The sequence below is a fragment of the Argiope bruennichi genome, chromosome 8, assembly GCF_947563725.1.
Source record: "Argiope bruennichi chromosome 8, qqArgBrue1.1, whole genome shotgun sequence".
NCBI classification, from domain to species: Eukaryota; Metazoa; Arthropoda; class Arachnida; order Araneae; family Araneidae; genus Argiope; species Argiope bruennichi.
Genome location: NC_079158.1, coordinates 60915742 through 60937555, shown reverse-complemented (window position 1 = coordinate 60937555; position 21814 = coordinate 60915742). Strand labels below are relative to the sequence as shown.

The 21814-nt window shown below is 27.3% G+C and overlaps 1 protein-coding gene across 1 annotated transcript in view; it reads right to left on the bottom strand.

The window, feature by feature from the left end:
• Window positions 1-21814, bottom strand: part of LOC129981290 (low-density lipoprotein receptor-related protein 4-like) — a 733213-nt gene that overhangs the window by 9694 nt on the left and 701705 nt on the right. Inside the window, exons 26-33 of the mRNA XM_056092063.1 lie at window positions 19527-19745; window positions 17625-17868; window positions 13206-13350; window positions 11143-11256; window positions 7985-8093; window positions 6987-7045; window positions 4878-4971; window positions 735-873 (exon numbers count right to left, since the gene is read on the bottom strand). Of these exons, the coding sequence (XP_055948038.1) occupies window positions 735-873; window positions 4878-4971; window positions 6987-7045; window positions 7985-8093; window positions 11143-11256; window positions 13206-13350; window positions 17625-17868; window positions 19527-19745 (1123 nt within the window). The remainder of the gene's footprint in view (window positions 1-734; window positions 874-4877; window positions 4972-6986; window positions 7046-7984; window positions 8094-11142; window positions 11257-13205; window positions 13351-17624; window positions 17869-19526; window positions 19746-21814) is intronic.

Here is a 21814-nt window from a genome sequence, read left to right as displayed (position 1 = left end):
CTTCAATACGATATAATTAACGCGCAATTCTTTTATTTTTAATAATGTTCACTGAAACGTATATTCTTCTTATCGAACAAAATATCTAATGAAATAGAACTCGATAAGTAAATTTTATCTGCTAATGGAGAATCTTTATGTTTCTCTCTTCTTTTCAATGCTTTTAACTGCTGTTGGGTGAATACGAGTTGTTAAAAGGAAAAATAAAAGCATCTATTTGTTATACAAGCATTTTTGTTTTAGATTTAATATTTGGTGGCAAATATCTCGCATCTCTAAACCCTATATACAGAATGTTTAAGATCTCTTAGTGCATATTTTAAGAGTTCGATAAAATTTTGATGTTCGAACTTTAGGATAGTTTCTTCAAATTGTTATATAAAACACTTTCTTTAAATTAATATTTTTTTCTCCTTTTCTCCTTTCTCATTCTTTTATTCAAACATTTCAGAAATCAGAAACTATCGTTTTCAGAGTTTCATTGTTTCAATTTACTTACTCTAGCAGTGCAAAATATTCTGAAATATCGTTATGATATCTTTGCGCCATACGACTCTAAGAAAATCGAACTAAACTGTGGGAATGTCATTCAATTTTATGTGTTTCTAGAGTATATGCCCTTTTCCAAATTAAGGGTTAATGGAAGATATATGAAACCTTCTGTATATATTTTCTTTTAAAATTTATTTTTGAAACATCCTGCATATATATCGTTTATATAGAAATTTACACACCTGCTTCTTGTTATTTCGGTGCTGGTTCTTCCAGGGCCAGACCTTCCTGTCTGAGGGTAGAGCGTCCCCGCTCGAGGCACTGTATGTGGGGTTGGAGAACGTGAGCGTACCTTCAAGGTCCTCATTCCTTCGCTTGTTGCTGCGACAAAGCATCTCAAGTAAGCTTTTGTTTTTATTTTTAAATATTTTTGTTTATAAAATAAAACGAGTTTAAATAGCATTATTCATAATCTGGCTTAAAAATTATTTTTTTTAGATGTAGAAAATTTGAACTATATTCAAATTTAAAATGTTGAGATTAACCCCTTACCTGCCGAGGATCACTTGCGAGATTCGGTCCCCAGTGCTACGTATATATATGCCAGGGGCAGTTAAAACATTGACTTAGGGAGACGTATATATACGCCCGCGGCAGGCAAAGGGTTAAGATAAAAAAATAGAATTTAAAATCATTTTTTTTAAATTTTTATTGTGGGTTCCATCAACAAAATGGTAAAATCGAATCGTGAAATTTCTCAAGTCAATTATTTTCCCTCAGATTCTTGGAAACAAAATCATCTCAATGAAAAATGGTTTCATATGTTCTTTTTTAAAAAATATATATATTCAATGTATTGATTTCCTTTTAGTTATGACTATTTATTTTCTAATTTATATTAAAATTCTATTTTTATTCCAAAATAGAAGATGAATAAAAAAAAATCAAACGTCAGATTTATCAATAAAAAGATTACTTTGAGCCTAGTTTTTGGGGAAATAATTTTGTCTACAATAAAATCAAACAAAATATTATTATATTTCCAATAAATAACTAGAATTGAAATACAGTTCTTATAAGAAAATGCATGATGTATATTTTAAATTATATGTTATAGAAAATAGTATTTACTTAACAAGAAGGGAATTATTTGAAAATTATAAAAAATTTGTTTAATAAGCAATTACCTCATATCTTCAAATAAGAATAATTCTTAATTTTTCTAAACATTTTATGCAATTCTAATTTAAGAATGTGCTTAATTAACCAAATTTTATTTCTCAGTATTGTCTTTATAAAATATCATACCAAAAACTGTAATGGATTTACTGATTAATAATCCGACAATTTAATTACAAATGACAAAAAAAACAACCTTTCTTTTAAAGCGCCACGAGTGAAAACATTTAATTAAGCCATCGTTAACGTGTTTCCCAGACATCAAAGACTTTTCCCATTTATTTGGGAAAAAAACATTTAATAGGATACGATAGTGGTTTTTACACTGATAAATTATCAGTGACATTTTCCATATTTCTGAGAATCTTTCGAAAGGAAAATATTTTTGCTAATAATTATAATCTTTGAGTAGATGAAGTGTTAAATTGCTATTAATGAGATAACTGTCACTGTTAAAATCTAATTATTATATACTATCTTTCCATACAGTGAATCAATTACATAAACTATTGAAAATAAAAATAATTAATTTATATGCCAAGTTAAGGATATATTTCTCAGGTACAAATATTTAAAAACCCTTTTTAGGGCTGTGGGAAGTATGCTTCCCACCAAATTTATCAATTTCGTATGAATTTATGTAGGTTGGCATAAGTTCTGACAAATTTTTTTTGAAAGACAGAAACTTAGATGATTTAGTTCTTTATTTTACACAAAATGATGTGTCTTGATTTGAAACTTAAATTTAATTTGATTAATTAATTAATTAATTTGGTCAATTAATAATTATCTAATAAGCTAAACGAATTCCCTTTTTTATTCTAATTTCAAGCCTAAAAATATTTTAACATAATATGACTAGAAAAAAATGACCCTTTAAAGGGTTAAATAATGGATCAAAATGCAAAATGTCGTATGTCTAATACTTTGCATACAATAACTTGCAAACACAGAAAAAGAACTAAATACATAATCCGTTGCTACTTATATAAAATTTTTTTTTCAATCAGGCAAAATTTAAAAAAAATCCACAGATAGAAATAATTGAAGAAAAAATTTAAATTTTCGAAGTTTGACTTTTGGCATTTTGAAAGACGAACTCAGATCGATAATCATATGAATAGTGACAGAAGACAATAGAAAAAACGATGCTCTAAATGTCATTCTGACAGTATGTCACGTAGAAAGTATTCAAAATACTCAAATCTTCGCATATTGATAATGCTTTAAACTAGATTTATCATCTTATTAATCATGTGCCTGAAGATTTTTACTTTCAGTAAATTTTTTAAAGCATTATCATAACATTGTGAAAGGTATGTGAGTGAAACATCAGATGAAACTCTAGATTCGTTGGAATTTCATAACAACCAAACTTGTTATATTTTAGTTTGAAAACGTTATCGTAAGTAGAGAAAAATTAAAGGTTACTAAAGTAGAATGAACTGCAAATCTAATTATTAACATTTTGTGTTAATAGGCTACTTATTTATGGCAGAGAAATTTTAATTACTTAAAATTCTAATAAATTTTTTCCTTATGAGAGTCTATAATCTAGAAAGTAAATAAACGCCACATTTGTTATTTTAGGTTCAACGATGAGTCTTATAGAACATAACGATTTTTATATCCCACTTTTTACGGAAATTCTTCGAGATACTTGCCTATTAAATACGTTCCTTAAAGTTGAAAATTTTAAAAAAATACAAAAAAATAACTTTATTCATCGAGTTAAAAAGAACAGAAAAGTAACAAATATTTTGGAATTCAATTTTTATCTATAGTTAAGTAGCAAAAATATTTTATTTTCGTATGTTTTGACTATTAATGCCCCATTGTCAACAGATTTCTCACTTGCAGTTAAAAATCAGATCTACAATCCAGCTATTATGATGACAGAGGTTGCTCAGAAATTGTATTTTCTACCACGTACACAAAAAAAAGGCAATTTGTTCAAAAAATGCAATGGCTATAAATTAGTAATCCTTTAATTGAAAAGCATCAATAGTACTACCCCTCTTTCCCTTAGAATGTTTTTAAAAAAATAAGTCTTGATTCGGGTGTCAAGAGAAAGATTGGGTTCTGAACAGGGAAAAATTCCGAACTCGATGCTTTTAATAAGAATAATCTGACAGTAAGTCTACTTAAATCTTTCTATGGATTGACTATGTTTCTCTATACTTATAGCCAGTCGAAATCGGACTACAATCGACGTTCTCATGGAAAGTGTACAATCAACGGTTCACTCACTTGCCTTTAGTATCTTAAGGATTTCCTGGCATTTCGCAGTAAAATTCCGATTACTTTTAGGTTCCCATTCGCAATAAAGGGACTTAGCATTTCCGTGATGGGCAGGTATGGAGCATTGATTGAAGACTGTTCTCATGTGGTGTAACATATCAAACAATTTGTTTATTGTTCTAGCAATAAATCGTTTGTGTTCATCAAAGTTTTCGCGTTTGGACTTCATGACGTGTGCATTAAGAGATGGATATGCATGTGTCATTTATATTACTGAACCTGAATAAAAGCTTATTTATTTCATTTAAACTCCTGAAAAATTTATAAAACGTTTCTTGTAAAGGATATTAAGAGTCATTGGGAAAATGGAATTGAAGAGAGAGAATATACAGATTTGTATAAAGTATATAGATTTCATGTTTAAGAATTTGTTTATATTAGTTATTAAATCGAGGCTCGTTGATAAGATATATTTAAAGTTTATTTATATAAGTTTTCTGCTAAAAATTTCATTTTAATATTACAAATAATTTCGAAAGCATTTCAAGTAAATTTTAAAATTAAGCAAGATAAGTTTAATTATATTAATGTCCCTTTTTAAAGCAACACTAGGGCTATTTGGGGACGGACTTCGTAATTTTGAACCATGGTCAGATGAAGTGGAAAACAGCTGAATTGGCACACCATCTCCAGGCTTTCACATCACACCAGAGGAAGAACATTATGGCATTAAGTCTAAACGAATTTAACGTGCGGCAGACCCACTTGCACGACAGTTCATCGGTAAAATCAGGTCCTGAAACTGAAAACCACCGATTACGAAGCCGAGACCTTACCATCAGGCCATCGTGGTCCAAACAAAGTAAGTGCGTTGATTATTAAGATTGATTTAAATGTATTGGCATTTTTAAAAACTGTACATAAACATTTTCAAATTTAAACAGAAATGAATTATAAATGCTTACTTTCTCTTCCAAAATATGAGAGCCATTGTTAAAACAATAATTACTATGAGAAGAATAACACTCAAGGCGATGTAGGCAGTTTGTAAAATTGGATCTGAAAAAGAATAGTTATTTCATCATAAAAAAGGATTTTGAAAGGTTTAAGCTTTTAAAATATACTGAAGAGAGAGAGAGAGAAGCTCTGAAAGTCATGAAAGCTTTTCCGAATTCCATTTTAAAGAGAAGTTTATCGTATATTCTAAATTAATTAATGTTTTATTCAATAACCTTGATAAATCACACTTATTTATGTTTGAAATTTTAAAGAACAATTTTGCAAATAGTTTTGGCGGCATAGAAGAAATTTTTATCAGCCTTTGCGGATGAGAAAGTGTTAAAAATTTAATATAAAATTGTGCAACTAATCTGAACATTAACTTATTAATGCACTTTTTTTATTCTCTTACTTTACTGCTACTTTCCTTTTTGGAAATCTTCTATTCCAAAAATTCAACATAGAACACTTGAAATGTTTGTGCACTATCTGTATAATTTTTTTAAATCATCAACTTATAACGTCATTGTATGATTTAATTTTAGCTTATAAGTTTGAAAAGCGATACTGACTGCATGTATAATGCATTGATATGACACACAGATTTAAAATAAGGCCAATTTTTGACTAATGAATTCACACTTAGTGTAGTTTGTTAATCATTGTTTCTTTGTCATAGTTGTTTTGCATTGAACACAACGATCGATACAAAAATACATTTTTGGTATTCCAAGATTCATTCATCATAAAGACTCAAACTTTTACTTTATTTAATTTATTTTACTCAGTACTTCTGAGTAAAATAAATTGGAAACTTTTTACAAATACTTTTGAGGTTTTACGAAATAAACAAAATAAAAAGATTTCAGAATTTTTATTATTATTAAAGGAATTTCGTTCAAACTCCCGGACAAATTGCCAATGTTGGGTTTACACTGGTTTAATTTAAACATTCACATTTGATCCAATATTTTAAATGAAATGGACAATGATTAACCCTCAGCAAAATTTGTTTAGAATAGATATAGACCCCAATTTAATAACTATTTTAAATAAATGTTATTCATTTGTTTTCTGCATATTTATTCCAAAGAAAATAATTAGAAAATGTTTTGAAAGTATTTGTGGAATGGCAAGAATGCAAAGTGAGTTCTTGACAATCGATAACCAGTAAGTGTCAAATTGTTTAGAAGATTTAAGTCTTTAAAATTATACTTTCTATGACAATTTAACTGAAATTTGAATAAATTTACAAATTGTCAAATTTTATGCAGTAAATTTCATTCAGGCTGTCAGATTTTCTGTATAAAAAGTTTTTCCGGTGAATGCAAGTACACAATAAAAATTGATGATGATTCGGAAATGCGGTTATATTAAAATTCCTTTTACTAATCTGATACAATTCTTATCTAAAATTATCATAAACTAGAAAATATTTGCCTCTTATATTTTACAGGAGCAGAAATATCGATAAGTTTAATATAGTTTAGTTATATTTACATTCAGCTTTAATCCTATCATTTTGAAGATTATTCGAATTTAGATACCTAAAAATTCTGGAACGCCCGAATTTCTCGTTCAAAGATAAAGACAATTAGCTATCCCTTCTCACAAACCGCAATGACAGCCCGTTTTCTTAAGTGATTGGTATATAAAACAGGACCCTATTTAGCTGATGGCTATTACACAAATGTATGCTAGTATATCCTTTGAATGTTCACAGAAAACTTTCTTGTTCCTAATTCCATACTGGCGACAGTCTCTAACGAACAAAGCGCGTGCCAAGGGTATTCATTCAATCACATTTAACGAATATCCGGTATTGACAGAGTGAAAGCAACACTATGGCTATTTTGAGGCGAACTTGGTAAGTTTATTCCATGATTCAAAGGTATCTGAATCACGCAAAGATATTTGATCTTCAACGACAGATTTCAAGTGCACCAAGTGCAACAGAGATGTTTGGGGGATATGTGTTCGAACATGAGATAGGTCAGAAAGACAAAAAAGAAATAAATTAATTTACTCCTCATATATTAAAAGAGAATTATGGTAACAAATATTTTTTTACTTACCCGGCGGAGGAAACCCAATAATATCACACCGACCTTTTTGAATATCTAATTCTGAACACCTAAAATATCAAATCATATATAACCTAGGGTCAATCTCTAATATAGATTATAATGCATGGAAATATTACTTTGAAAAAACAGAATATACATTCTAATGTGTTTCAATAATTAATTTTAAAATCGTTAAAAATAGGCATACTATTTCAAACAGCATATAAAAATGATGTAAAGAATTTTTATATTTCTTGAGAGAATAAATGTTTTTTTTTTAAATTTATGTATTGTAATCTTTATAGATTTCCCTGGTTCTATTAATCGTATTTAGTAAAATTTCAGATATTATATTTTAATCAAACATTTGACACTATGCGACTAAAACTATTCATTTTGTGAAGCTTTGGATATAATTATTTTAAAAGAATTTCAGTAACCAGCTCGAGGGAAATCTGAAAATGAAAGCATGGCACTTCATCCTCACGACCGATTTTTGGTGTAACAAAATTTTAAGGTACATAATTTCATCAATTTTAATCACAGAAGAATAGATTTTTTTTTGTTTAAAATGTGAAAAAATCAAAAATATTTACAAAATATAAAAAACTGAAAACTCTAGATAAGAATAAAAATTGAAACTTTTACAGCAATACTGTATCGACTCAAGAAACATGAAATATTATTCTTTACGTCATTTTAGAAAGATAATAGTTTAGAAAGCTATTTGAATCACGATTTGGCTCCTTCTAAACATCTCAAATTGATTACGCTTTCTCATACTATGTGGATATTTCTATAGTTTAAAATGTCAGCAGAAGAAATAATTAAAATTTCAAAATTTTTATATAAATGTACCATAAAAACATAATTTTAATCAACTGGTATTTTAGGGACTTCTTTATAGTTAAATATCTCTATATCATTAAATAAGTTATAAAATAAAAAAAATAGTTATAAAATAAACCTGCAGTTAAAGTTGCAGAAAGGACTAAAGAACTATTTACCCTGTACTACTATCTGTTGGCAAAGTTGTAGGCACTGAGAGATCTTTAACTGTAACTTCATCTTCTACTTCGGAGAGTCTAGTTGGCTCAGGTAAGAAATCCCCTGGAACTGAAAAACACATGTAGACATTAAGTATGGTTGAAATAATAGCTCTTTTTAGATGATTTAATTTAATGCAGACATTGCACTGAGACGAAACTTCATAGTTTGAGTCATTCTTAAGAACCACTCAAATTGTGGTAATTACCGATGATATTTTAAATTATCACCTTGGTATTAATATAGGAATTTAAAGACTTCTATCTCATGGAGCTCCATTAGCACTAAATACCTAACAGCATTGATGGGCATCATCAAATGGACGTTATCTCGCATTTAGAATATCGTAGAATCGTGAAGACATCATGCAACAACTTGTGCTAAGAGATCTGCAAGTGACCAAAGGTCTGAGATTCCCAGTCATTCGACAGGAAATCCTGCAGCACGCCATTACGGCTCGTTAAACGTCTTTTAAAAATGCATAAGTAGTTCGGCTTTCCGATCAGTAAAATTAAAGCAAAATATTTTTAAAAATTATGTGATATTCAAATAAAAATTTTATTTTTGTAGAGAACTAATATCCCATCGATTTTAATTTTACTTCAAATAAATGCAGTTTGTCAAGTTCCGGATATAATAAATAGCATGCCGTTCTCGTGAAATTTATTTTATGAAAAAGACACAGTTAAAAAAATCTATTCAGATTTTTGACTGAATAAATTATGAGTAATTTAATTATGAGTAATAGACAAAAGATAATTCGCTTGAAACCTTACGAATTTTTCAGAGTTCAGTCCAGATGTCATGACAAGTGATAAAATATGGAAAAAATACGTATTGCTTATATAGTTAGTTGTTGGATTGGCTATCCAAAATAGATCTCTAACTTTGTTCTCGGATATGAATCTGGATAAGGGAAAGAGGATGGAAAGTTGAAAAATCAGTTTTCTAGGTTTCAACAAAAGATTATAATCTGAAAGGAAAAATGTAAATAGAAAAGTTTATAGGTTTAAATAGACCTATAAAAGGGTAGTCGAATGCTAAAACAGCTTAAATTAATAAGGTCAACTGTTATAAGCCCATCTGAAATCGTATAAACTCACTTATAGAATATTTTTTTTTCTTTTCAGTTATATAAGGATATATATGCATTTTTCAATTACGCAGTTTCTTTTTTCATAGAAAGTCAGATATCTGCAATATTTTTCTAAAAATTCATCTGAATTTTTTTTCAGAGGCTTGTTTTTGTATAATATGTCCTTAAGGAAATTTAAAAAGTTCTGTTCTAATTAAAATATGTCTCCAGATTTACACGTTTCTTAAAAAAAAAAAAAAAAAAAAAAAAACTCCTTCCTAATCTAATAAAACCATTTTAATGTTATGCGATACCTTTAACATGTATATATATTTTTATTTCAACTTATCCTCTAAGCATAACAACCTTTTATTCAAATACAAAAAAAAACCAACGCTCCAGTTTTCCCATTCCGTCTTACTTTTATTTCGATGTCCGGGAGCAAAGTTAGTGGCCAATTTAAAACTATAAAGTTTTGTTTTCTATTTTTCTGCTGTCAAAGTACAATTGACTTGAATAAGGAATATAAAGTATCTTCAATTTTTACAGGTTCCAAATGTATTGTAGGTTTGCTTCTGTGAATGCGATGTTTTCGCCAAATTACAATCAAGCAAGAAGACTGATGTTTTACCGCTTAACTGTTTTGCCCGAGTGCCATGCGTGTATCGATTTATCGAATTTTGATAGTTGTAAGAAAAAAAAATAAACCATTCATAACGATTATATTTCAATATTAAAATTACTTCGAATACATAGATAAGTCAATTATTCAATGGATTTTCGTTTGAACCAAAATAAGAAAATATTCCCAAAATAGAAGGTGTCATCTTATTAGATACGAAAGAAAATAAAACAGTTAAGGGGTTAATGTAATGAACCTTGGAGATTTGTTAAACGTAAGCATATTGTTATCGATGGCTATGAAAAAAAAATACATTTCATTAGATATAAAGATAATATATGTTTTTCAAGACGACAATGAAAAATTCATAAAAAATTAAAAAGATTTTTTTTAATACGCATAAGAATTTTAAAAAAATAAAGCATAAGTGTAGCAAATGGGTTGATACTTAAGTGACTTCTTTTGTTTAAATAAATATTTGTATTATATAATGCGTGTTCTGTTTTTTTACAAAAAACAATTAAAGCAGATGCAAATGTTGGGTATATTATTTGATTCTTTCGAATATTCGAGAGATTTAAAGGATTGGTTTATCACAATTTCCTACTCCAAATCTAACCAAAAGTTGTATTAAAAATATTTATTTTAAAGTATGCGACTACGTTCTAGAGGAATTTAAAAAAAAAACGTTCGAAAATAGTTATATCTTTTTTAATATTTGCACAAAACAGAATGCAAAGCAGATATCAAATCAAGCTATTCTAGTTACAAAAGGTTTTTTCAAAAATTGGAAAAAATGAAACTTTTTTTTGGGGGGGGGGGGGCTAAAAAGAGTTATAAAGCGAAAATCTTCAAATTTAAAGGTTCATAAACTGATTAGCTTAAAATATACATTCGTTTTTTCCTGCATTTGTACTCTGTACGTTGTTACTTTGTTAGCTGTATTTTTATTCATTTAAATAATAGGGTTCAACTGGTAAATAACCCCAAACTTTCAATTTTTTTTCACATTGAGAAATACTAAAACAACTATAAAACATTTCTAAATTAGCAAATTACACATTATATACTTCAGGAACTTCAAAACATATTGAGAAATTATTATAACAAATTTTTGCAAAAAATAAGCATTAGATTTTATTTTATGATGTTTTTCGTAAGAAAATTCTACCAAAGATTAAAATTTGAGAAAATAGCATCTGAAGATGTAAAATAGCCTTAAAACGTATGTAAATTCAAATACAAAAAAGCCGTATAACTTCCCAAACAATATAAAATTTAAAAAAATCATAATTTAGCACGTAGTCAACTATCTTAAGCAGAATCCATTGCTAGCAATAATTTTCTTAACTTTTTCGTTTAAAATTTACAAAGAAGAAAATCATCTTAATGCGATTTCAAAGCGATTGAAATAGATTTACCTGTTGAACAGCGTCGGCTGTCATTAAAGGACGGACATGCGCAGACGCGTCCATCAGGTTTGAACAGACATAAATGACTGCAACCACCATTTTTTTCTCCGCACGGATTGCTACCTACATGGGAAAACGAGTTGTAAAGCCTCAACATCAGAAATATATACTAATCCTTTATAAGCGTATTAAAAATAATATTATTATAAAAAATATTGTTTGATTAAATAAATTCTTTGCCTTTTCAGAATAAATACGTATTAAAACTAAACTATTAATACTATTTAAAACTAATGACAATCAATTGAAAATATTTTAAGAAATAATTCATATAAAAACAAAAAATATCATAAAAAATATTTTATTTAATAAAAAGCATGCAGATTTTTTTTTCTCTAAATGCTACCATTTTTACATTCTTTACCAAATGCAATTCATAATATATCATTATATAAATATTTAATACTGGCAGTGTGTGCACATACTTGAAGTCGTTTTAGAAACATCAAAACACTTTCTACCATAGATTTGAAATAGTTAATGGATCGATGAACGATGGCGAATATTTATATTAACTATTCAAAGATAATTTTGATAGTTACGTATCGTGACTATTTTGAGAATAGTGCATGCAAAGTGATGGCAATTTTGAGCACAAAGTGATTCTGCTGATCATCAAATCAGTTTTGGAAGCTTTTTCTAAGTCGGAAAATGGAATGTCTGAAATGAGCCTGGAGAGAAATTTAAGTGGCTTGTCAAACAAATTGAAGGAAAGGAGTAAGCTGAGATAGTGAAAGTTGAAGTAATTATAATAAGAAGGACGTTTCAAAATGATAAAAAGATTTATTAATATGATCTTGATAAAGGAATTGAGCGGAAAAAAAGCTCTAATTTCAAAAATTTCTCGAAGAAAAAAAGAACGTTTTTATCGCTACATCATATTATTTAAATTGTTTTTTTTTAATAAATTAAAAAGAAGCTTCGTATCTTCAAAAAGCTATTTATTGTACAATAATCTCAGTTTTTTCCTGGAATCAATAATGAAATTAAATATATTTAAATTTATAAACATTAATTAACATTCACATTTATAAAGATAATCTGAGAAGGAAGAGGTTATTAAAATATTACATTTGCATTTTGCTTCTATAAAGTAAATTTTTTTTTCTTTACCATTTTTATGAAGTTTCTTGGTTTTGTCCAGCATTATATATTTTAAAAAAATCCTAATTACTTAAAATATTTCTTCATTAGTTTCTTGATTCGCTGATAATGCTCAAATCTCTAAAAATTAAAATAAAATATTTGATTTCTAATTCACTAAAATTGTTATTTAGTTTTACAGCGACATATATTATTGAGATTTTACTACATAGAATTTGAAGCTTCTAAAACCAATATTTCAGTAGAGCTTTTAAGCTAACAACTTAAATAAGTCTCTGTTTATATTAATGCAACAGATTGCCAAAAAATTTTCTAAATGAATGACATTGCCCATATTATCCACTAATTTCGATTTTTGAATATTCTTAAATGATAATGTTAAATTCAAATATGCAAAAAATGCAAGAACAATAATTTACGATTAAAATAAAACAAATTGATTGTTTCATTCATTAATCGTTTGACATTTATTGAAAGTGGATATTTTATTTAAGACATTGTTTTGACAATTTTAGGATTTTATAAATTTTTGTTATTTCTTTCAGATATTTTAACATATTAATAAACTTTTGCTACTTAATTTTTTTCTAATTTACATTTTCTGCAATTATATATCCTTTAATATATTGATTACAGAATTTTATAGAATTTTTTTAACAATTCACTGCCAGATGACACTTCTGGTATTGAATTTGAAAAAATTAAATACCAGCAAGTTATTAAACCTAAAAATTGGAAAATTGTAAATATTCTATTATCAGAAGAAACACATTTCAAAATCTTTTTTTCACTTTCGAAAATGAAGTGAAATACAGGTAACAAAATTTCATCTTTAGAAATTTGAACGAATTTAAAAAAGCTCCATAGAATTGAATGCAAAATTATGCTCATAAATTAAAAACATTCACCTGTTTGCCTGGACGCAGCAACCATTTTTATTTCCATGAGGTACTCTATGTTGTCTCGGATAACAATTCTGTTCCGACCGGTGTCTTTGTCGACCCTTTCAATGGATTTGGTGTGCCAGTCTGTCCAGAAAAGATGGGGACCGTACTGAAATAAAAAAAAAATATTTCATTTGAGTTATATACCAAAAAAATTAACTCTAAAATATAATAATAAATTGATGTTTAAACAAATAATATTTATGACAGTTTTATTTAATAATTATTGAATTATATAAGAATCTTATTATTTTTGATTTATAAAAATTAACGCTATCAATTTGATTGCCTTTTCAAAACCGCATATTTATTTATTTTAATTAAATTAGTAATAATTTCAAATTTATATTATTTATTGAACATGAATTAACTCCACTACTTAAGTAGTCTAGTTAATTCATGTTCATGTGAGATTTATCAATTGCGTCTCGCCTCTTGATTTTGAAATTCCTTATACAACTTATAAATGGAAAACGAAAAAGTGTTCTCGTTTTACCTCTAGCTGTTTCTCGATTCAAACTATAATTTCGAACAGTTAGACGACATGGCGTGTCTACGCATACGTGTTTTATGTTACGCGTAGTAAAATTGTCATTCAAATGTGACATTACATAAATTAATATAATTTAAACACAAACTGATGATGAAATACTCCAAAATCTTTACTCAATGACAAGGAATCTAAACATCAGTTGATTAACATCAAATTCATGAGACACCAGTAAAAACTAATTTAAATTAAAATGCTTTTTATTGCACATAATGGCATGATTTATTCTGTGCGTGTCACAAATTAATGTGTTGCGTTGCAGTAACTATAAAATTTTCTGCGTATCTCAGAGAGTGGCAAAACAACAAGATCGCCTAAAACAAGACGCAGTTACCTATAATATGCTGGTGCTTTAATATTTGTCCTCTGACTGCAATGTCATATGGATTAACATAATTTAATTCAGGAGATATCATTAAAAGTTATTTTAATTTCAATCAAAGTGGCATTACTGTAGTAAAGAATTAATTTATGCAGACGGGAAACATGTTAATGTGTTTCACCACTTTGATAGTAAAATCCACAATTCATCTCATGAATGAAAAAAATGCATTGCTTTTTTGAATATGTTAAAACAATATTAAGATGCTTGTCAAATTGCATGTGTTCTAACATCTGCCATATGACTGCGTTGTCACATAGCTGAACATAATTTAACTTAGGAAATTCCATTGGAAATTACTTTAATTATTTATTCATTGTTAATAAGCATTGTATAATAAGTATTTTTATATTGATATGAAGTATAATTCAAACTGAAGAAATCTAAGCCAGAGATTTTTACATGTAATGTCAAATCAAGAGAAAAATTAATGTGCGTTTTCCATGAGTATTTATGACTTCAAAAATAGCAAACATTACAGAATTTATTTATCAGTTTAAAAATAATCAGCTTTTATAAACAGAAAAGAATAAAACCCTGATGAATACACCACGTATAAGTATAAACACAATATTTCAATTAATTTGTATAACCGTTAATACATATATAAAACAGGGAATTCAGAAACTGGCATAATTGAGTAATTCATTCATAATTTAATTTTTTTCTAAATTATCTAATTTGTATTTAAATAATCAGAATTTTAACAGTTCCAGACGAAACACAAAACTACAATCTTATATTTCATAAAATTAAAATATAGTTGATAACTTTGTGATTCCTTAATTCCTGACTGAAATGTAAAGACAAATCTTTGAATTCAGAAAGAAAAAGGAATTATGCTATGAGAGAATGTATAGAGAGATAATTAAACGCTTATTAAATCCATTTCTCAGAAAATACATGAAAGGTAGCAAATTCTATTAAATTCAGAATTTTAAAATAAAATAATTTAATGAAATAATTTGAATTGATTCCAAGTTTTTTTTTACTGTATGCACAGAATGATTGCTTTTAATAACTAGCAACCTTTCTTTAAGATTTTTGTATTCTTTAATTCTTCTTAGTAGCAATTAAATTAGAGTTTCAGAAATATAAAAATATTTTTACACTCTTTTATGAAACAAATTTCATTTAAAAGCTGAAGTAATGCAATCCACATAAGCTTATATTTTCTTCTGAATATGTGTGAATACATAAATATAATTGAAAATAATGAATATGCTCCACTTTCTTTTAAATAATCCTTTCTGCTAATTATTATTGACACGAAAATGAATGCTGGAAGATGGATAATTATTCCAATTTTAAATTTTTACATGTTGTGAATGAACAATACAAGTGTAGAAAACTGTTAAGTGGAATTATAAATTAAAATTTCAGAAACAGAAGAATTCTGTGTGAAATTTATGGCTTCGTTGAAATGCAGTTTCATTTAATTTTGTAAAAGCATTAGTAAATTATCAATTTCAATCAAAAAAAGTGTGAGTGCGTGTGTAAATTCTAGATGAATATCGTTATATATTTACTTGCCGGAATGATTATTATTTCACTATTTTCATCGTGAATCGAATGTTAGAAAATACTAATTACAATTAAAAGCATCAAGAACTCCTTAAATTTCAGTTATGCTACTTTTCAATTTTGTAGTGTCTGACATGAATAAATATTTGCAATATTTTTACGAAAGGAATTAATATTCTCTATATTAATTTAAAATTAATGGAACTGTTTCAATTATTGTAATTAAGTTTTTTCCAAACAACTTTACTTAAAAATATAAAACCTATTGGGCGATTGAAGTCTTTCTAATATTAAATGTTCTAATTATTTCATAGTAATTTTTAACTTACTGCGACCTAAAAGACCACAAATTTAATAACTAGGAACCAAGTATTCCATTAAAAATAAACAAAACTTGGGCAAGTGCTCTAACCAATAAAATTTCTAGCAAAGGCCAGAAGACATTTATTAGAAAACTATATTCTTAATAAGTTTTATAGGGTATATGTGTTTCTTCAAGGGCAATAGAGAAATAAGAAGTTCAGCAATAAGAATATTGCCTAGAGGGACATCCGATGATTGATGTAAGGAGAACTAAAGACACACGACTGTTTCAGCCCGAATTATCGGTTGTATTGGTGTATTTCAAGTGCTGCAGACTCGCAAACTCGTATCAATCTAAATATGCAGATAAATTAATGATAGAAATACACTTTGCTGTTATTCCTTCTTGCAGAATAGCTTTATTTTTTTGTTACATACTGTATCAATTTTCATATACAATTTATTTTTCATGTTTGTAATTTCTCTTTTAATGAAAAAAAATTAGAATTGATTTTAAAATATAATTTAGAATAAAATATTTTTTAACTTAATTTTTTTCTTCAGAATTCTATTTTGATGGGGTTTTTTTGTCTTTTTATATGATTATGTATAAATTTCCCCTGCCAAAAACTTTTTTTTTATATTTTGAAATTTGAAAAAAAAAATGCATTGAAGAGTTAGGGAAATTTCTATTAATTTCTGGCGATGAAACAGCATTAAACTGCTTTTACAAAATCAAAAAAAATATTTGGAGGAAGGGGGCCAGCAGACAAGATAAAAATTTGTGTTGATGCATCATATCTCATATATTTATTTGTAAATGACAGAATTTGATACCATATTTGGATATTTAACGATAAATCGCATATGATAAATATTTGCATAAAATAATGCTTTTGCAGCTTAATAATCATCATGTTACTCTCCATTAAATAAATTGTATTCTTCATACATTTATTCTGTAATAGAATATCTACTTAGTTCCTTATTTTATTTAATAGAAAGAGAAATTTTACAATACTAAAATTAATTTCAGCTCTTATAACGGTATTTCATCACATTTATATTTAATTATATGCATTCTGATATAATCAAATGTCACATTAGCAATATATAATATAATGCTCTATACTATTAAGATGCATTTTAATATAACATAGTAAATTTGGAAGGAAATTAAAGAAATAATTTGAAAATTCTTTGTGCTACAGACGAATTTTTTTTCGAGTTAATTTCCTCTCAACAACAATATTGGTCAGATCAGATAGAATTTTAGAATAAAATAAATAATGATGAATAAAATAATAATAGAAAAGAACGATAAATAAAAAATGATGATGAATAAAAATAATGATGAATAAATGAATAGAATGATAAAAATGATGAATAAATGAATAAAAGATGAATAAAAAATCTCTTGCGATGAATAAAAGATGAATAAAAAATCTCTTGCATCTCTTGAAATAAAAAAAAAAATCTGTCCTCTCAATAATATTTAAAAGATTTGAATAAAAATTATTATACCAGCATGAATAATATTATTTTAAATAAAAATATATATTTTTTCAGCTGAGACATTACTATGAGTTTTCAGAACTATTAATAAAGCAGTATATCTACTTACCAGAGTCAATCCAAATGGGTGGGCTACGTCATCCACTAACTGCATACGATGCTTCCCGCTTAAATCAGATGCTTCAATCCGATCTAATTGGGCATCTACCCAATACAAACGACGTGAATCATAGTCAATAGTTAATCCATTTGGCCATCCTAAATCGGTGGCCACTATGACTCTTCGTCCGGTGCCGTCTAGATAAGCTCTCTCGATCTTTGGTGGTTTACCCCAGTCTGACCAAAAGAGATAACTGTAAATGAAAAGAATGTAATATTAGAAATACCTCTGTATTCAAAAGTTGGAAAAATTACTCATAACATATTGGGATCCTAAAATCTGGCCTCTGAGATTTCTCTTCTTATATCCATCTCTAATACATGTTGTCAATGAAGTGGGTTAAAAATTGAAATAATAGTCTTATTTTCTTATAATTAAGATGTATTATCATACAATAGAACAAATACATTTTTACAGCTTAATAATCATAGACTTGAATTGAAGATTTTTCTCTAAATGTGGGAATTTTTATTTCAACCCTAAAAAGTTTCTATTGCCATTAATTGTGGATATCCAAGATGGCAAACTTTTGGCGAGTTTCTGCAAATGCAGCAATCCTGACACTTTTACAACAAACCTAAAATATTTTTCTTTCTTTTCTTGTGGTTACTCAAGATGGAGAATTTTTGGACGATCAGTATGATTTAGGTGTGCTTAGGAAAAATCTGTATCATGATCTTCATTCTTTTCTCTTTACTTTAGATCTGGTTACATATTAATATATTAACAGAAAAAGTAAAATTTTAATGTGAAATGAAGTATTCCTTTTCAAATTGTGTGAAAACATTTCAATGTCATCTTGAACACCTGTGTGATTAATTTTATTATCCCTCATTAGAACACATGAAACTGAAAAACAATGGGATAAGCTTATCAAAATATTGACTTCAGATTCTTCCGGATTATATGATATATGAAAATTAAAGACTTCAGAAAAAAATGCACCAACTTATACAATGAAGAAATTTGCTGGTACAGTGCATGAATAATTTTTTAAATGAAAGATTTAGACCTTATCTTTCATTAATATTCCCCATTCCCCATGTCTGATTTGTAATAAATGTTGTCAATAAATACTTAATGATATAAAAGGAAGTGGTTAAAACTGTCATATGGATATTAGTTCACCACTTGAAATAAATGGATGAAATAGTGATGAAATAAATGGATAAAATATAATAAGATGTATGACGTCTGCAAACGCCTTTACGCAAAGAAAAAAAATATATGTATCAGAGAAGTACACTATAATATCCCTCAAGAATAAGATGTTAATAAGGGCTATCTAAAGTATGAGGTTTAATGTCTACAAGAAAATTAATTATGCTAAAATTTGGGATTAATATTTTACTTCAATATATTTAGAATGTTTTACTATACAGTTTTATGAATAAATTTGAAGAAATGCAGGGTTTTCTTTTTCTTTCCGTAGTAAAAAAACATTAATAAATAACGGTGAAAATCTAAATAAAACAAAACATAAATATAACTGAACGAAAAAAATAAATGAAAAATAACAAAATGGTAATAATTTTTCTTAAGATCCTTTGTCAATTATTTCTTGCAGACTTTCAAAAAAAATCGTTTAAAGGCTAAAACTCATCGACACCGAAAATGTTATATTTAGTGAGAAATTCAATATCATAAAAGTTAATTTTTAAAATATGATTTGAAAATTATAATAATGAAAGCATTCTTTTGAGTAATCTAGAGAATTTCATGGAATTTTGTTTCTATTTACAAAACGTTAACCTATTTATTACCCAAGAGGTAAGAAATGTGACAGGAATACAATTTTCATAAAAGTACCAGGCAATAATAATTCTTTCGTAAATACGCTATTTTACTTGCCCTTTACGAGGAAACACTATGATGGCTCTCGGTTCATCCAAATCCAAGTCTACCAAGATTTTTCGACTCGATCCATCCACTCTGGATACTTCAATAACTTTCCTGCCACTGTCTGTCCAGTACAAATTCTTGGCGACCCAGTCGACTGCAAGGCCATCGGCTGTTACTAAATCCGTTGATATTATAGTTCTTGGATTAGACCCATTCCATGAAGCACCTCTGTTGGGAATGTCAAATAAGAATTTTATAGCCAATATTGCTAGTGATAACATAAAAGTGTTTTTATTGCATAAGCTAATACTTTTATCAGAATATCTACGCATCTAAGTATTGGCAATGGTTTATTCACAATATTTGATCTTATAGCACAATATTTGAAAATATTAACAATAAAGATTATCTTCAATACGATTTTCTAATCGTAATATGCTCTGTAGAATTTATAAATATAATAATAAACATACTGAAATATATATTTTATAATAATAAATGTACAGAAAATTCATTTTGTAAATATTGTGAATTTAATGTTAAAAAATGAAATTATCTTTCAATAATTCACATATCATATCATTTATAAACCTTTAAATTACTATCGTCAAGGATTTTCTTCTGATTTTTAACAAAGTACTCCTACAATAACCATCTGTGTGCTTTCTAATCCTTCAATGTATATTATATCAAATTCCAATCAAAATTTATTTTTGATGCTTATAATGATTATTTTTCCAGAATAGAAGTTTATTTTAGTATTTTTAAACTATAAATTTAAAATAAATTTTAGAATGGGAGAAAAAACTTGCAACAGAAATCTCTTAAAATAGAAAATTTTTCCAGAAATCTGATTTTCAGGAAAGAATCCGATTTCTGGATTGTTTCCTGTTGTGGTATGTGATTTTCTCATCTTTTAATGCCAAGGATTTTTTATTTTGAAATTAAAAAAATCTTGCTTTGAACGCTTATTGTAAAGTAGTTAAATTATATCACAGGTGATACCTGATTTTTTTTCCAAATATTTAGATTTATTATATTTTATTTCTTGTTATGTTAACTTTATTGGCAAAAAATTCTACTTAAAAATATAGTTTCTTTTAAGAAAGAGTTCTGCTCTGAAAATAGTTCCTGATGATATCCGTTGCCAGCAAGCATAACAATAAATTTAATTTAAATTTTAAAGAAATAATTTTTATTCTGTCTGGTAAACATAATTTAAGCATCTTCTATGAAAAATTAAAAGAAAGCAGCCAAAAAATGCTAGATTTTGAAATAAATACAAAAAGAAAAAATAAAAATTTAAAAAAATGTGAAATTATTCATCACTGATACAAATAAACCTATTTTAAATTTAAACTATCCAAATTATTTTTATTTTCTGTAACAACAATATTTTAATTATTAATTCCTAATTGCGTAGAATTTATTTTTAAAAAATTGGTATGTTCAGTGAGCAAAAGGCCAGTCGTTGACAAGCCGAAATATTGGCTCCGATTACTGTCAAGATTCTGTATAATGTGACAATTTAAATAAATGCTTGGAACATTGTGAACTAATATTTAGATAATCTGTTATCATAGCGTAAATAGTAACAAAATTGGTGTCAAGCATTAGTTGTTAAATTCTGATACTATTATAACGGAAAAAGTACCAATTTCCTCTTCACATAAATCAAGTATATAAAATTAACTCAAATCAATTATCAATATTGATATGCGTTACCTATACTTTATTAAAACCTGAGACCATGCAACAAACGTTAATTATTAAAAGATAAAAATTGGGTAGAATTTATTTTTAAAAAATTGGTATGTTCAGTGAGCAAAAGGCCAGTCGTTGACAAGCCGAAATATTGGCTCCGATTACTGTCAAGATTCTGTATAATGTGACAATTTAAATAAATACTTGGAACATTGTGAACTAATATTTAGATAATCTGTTATCATAGCGTAAATAGTAACAAAATTGGTGTCAAGCATTAGTTGTTAAATTCTGATACTATTATAACGGAAAAAGTACCAATTTCCTCTTCACATAAATCAAGTATATAAAATTAACTCAAATCAATTATCAATATTGATATGCGTTACCTATACTTTATTAAAACCTGAGACCATGCAACAAACGTTAATTATTAAAAGATAAAAATTGGGTAGAATTTATTTTTAAAAAATTGGTATGTTCAGTGAGCAAAAGGCCAGTCGTTGACAAGCCGAAATATTGGCTCCGATTACTGTCAAGATTCTGTATAATGTGACAATTTAAATAAATGCTTGGAACATTGTGAACTAATA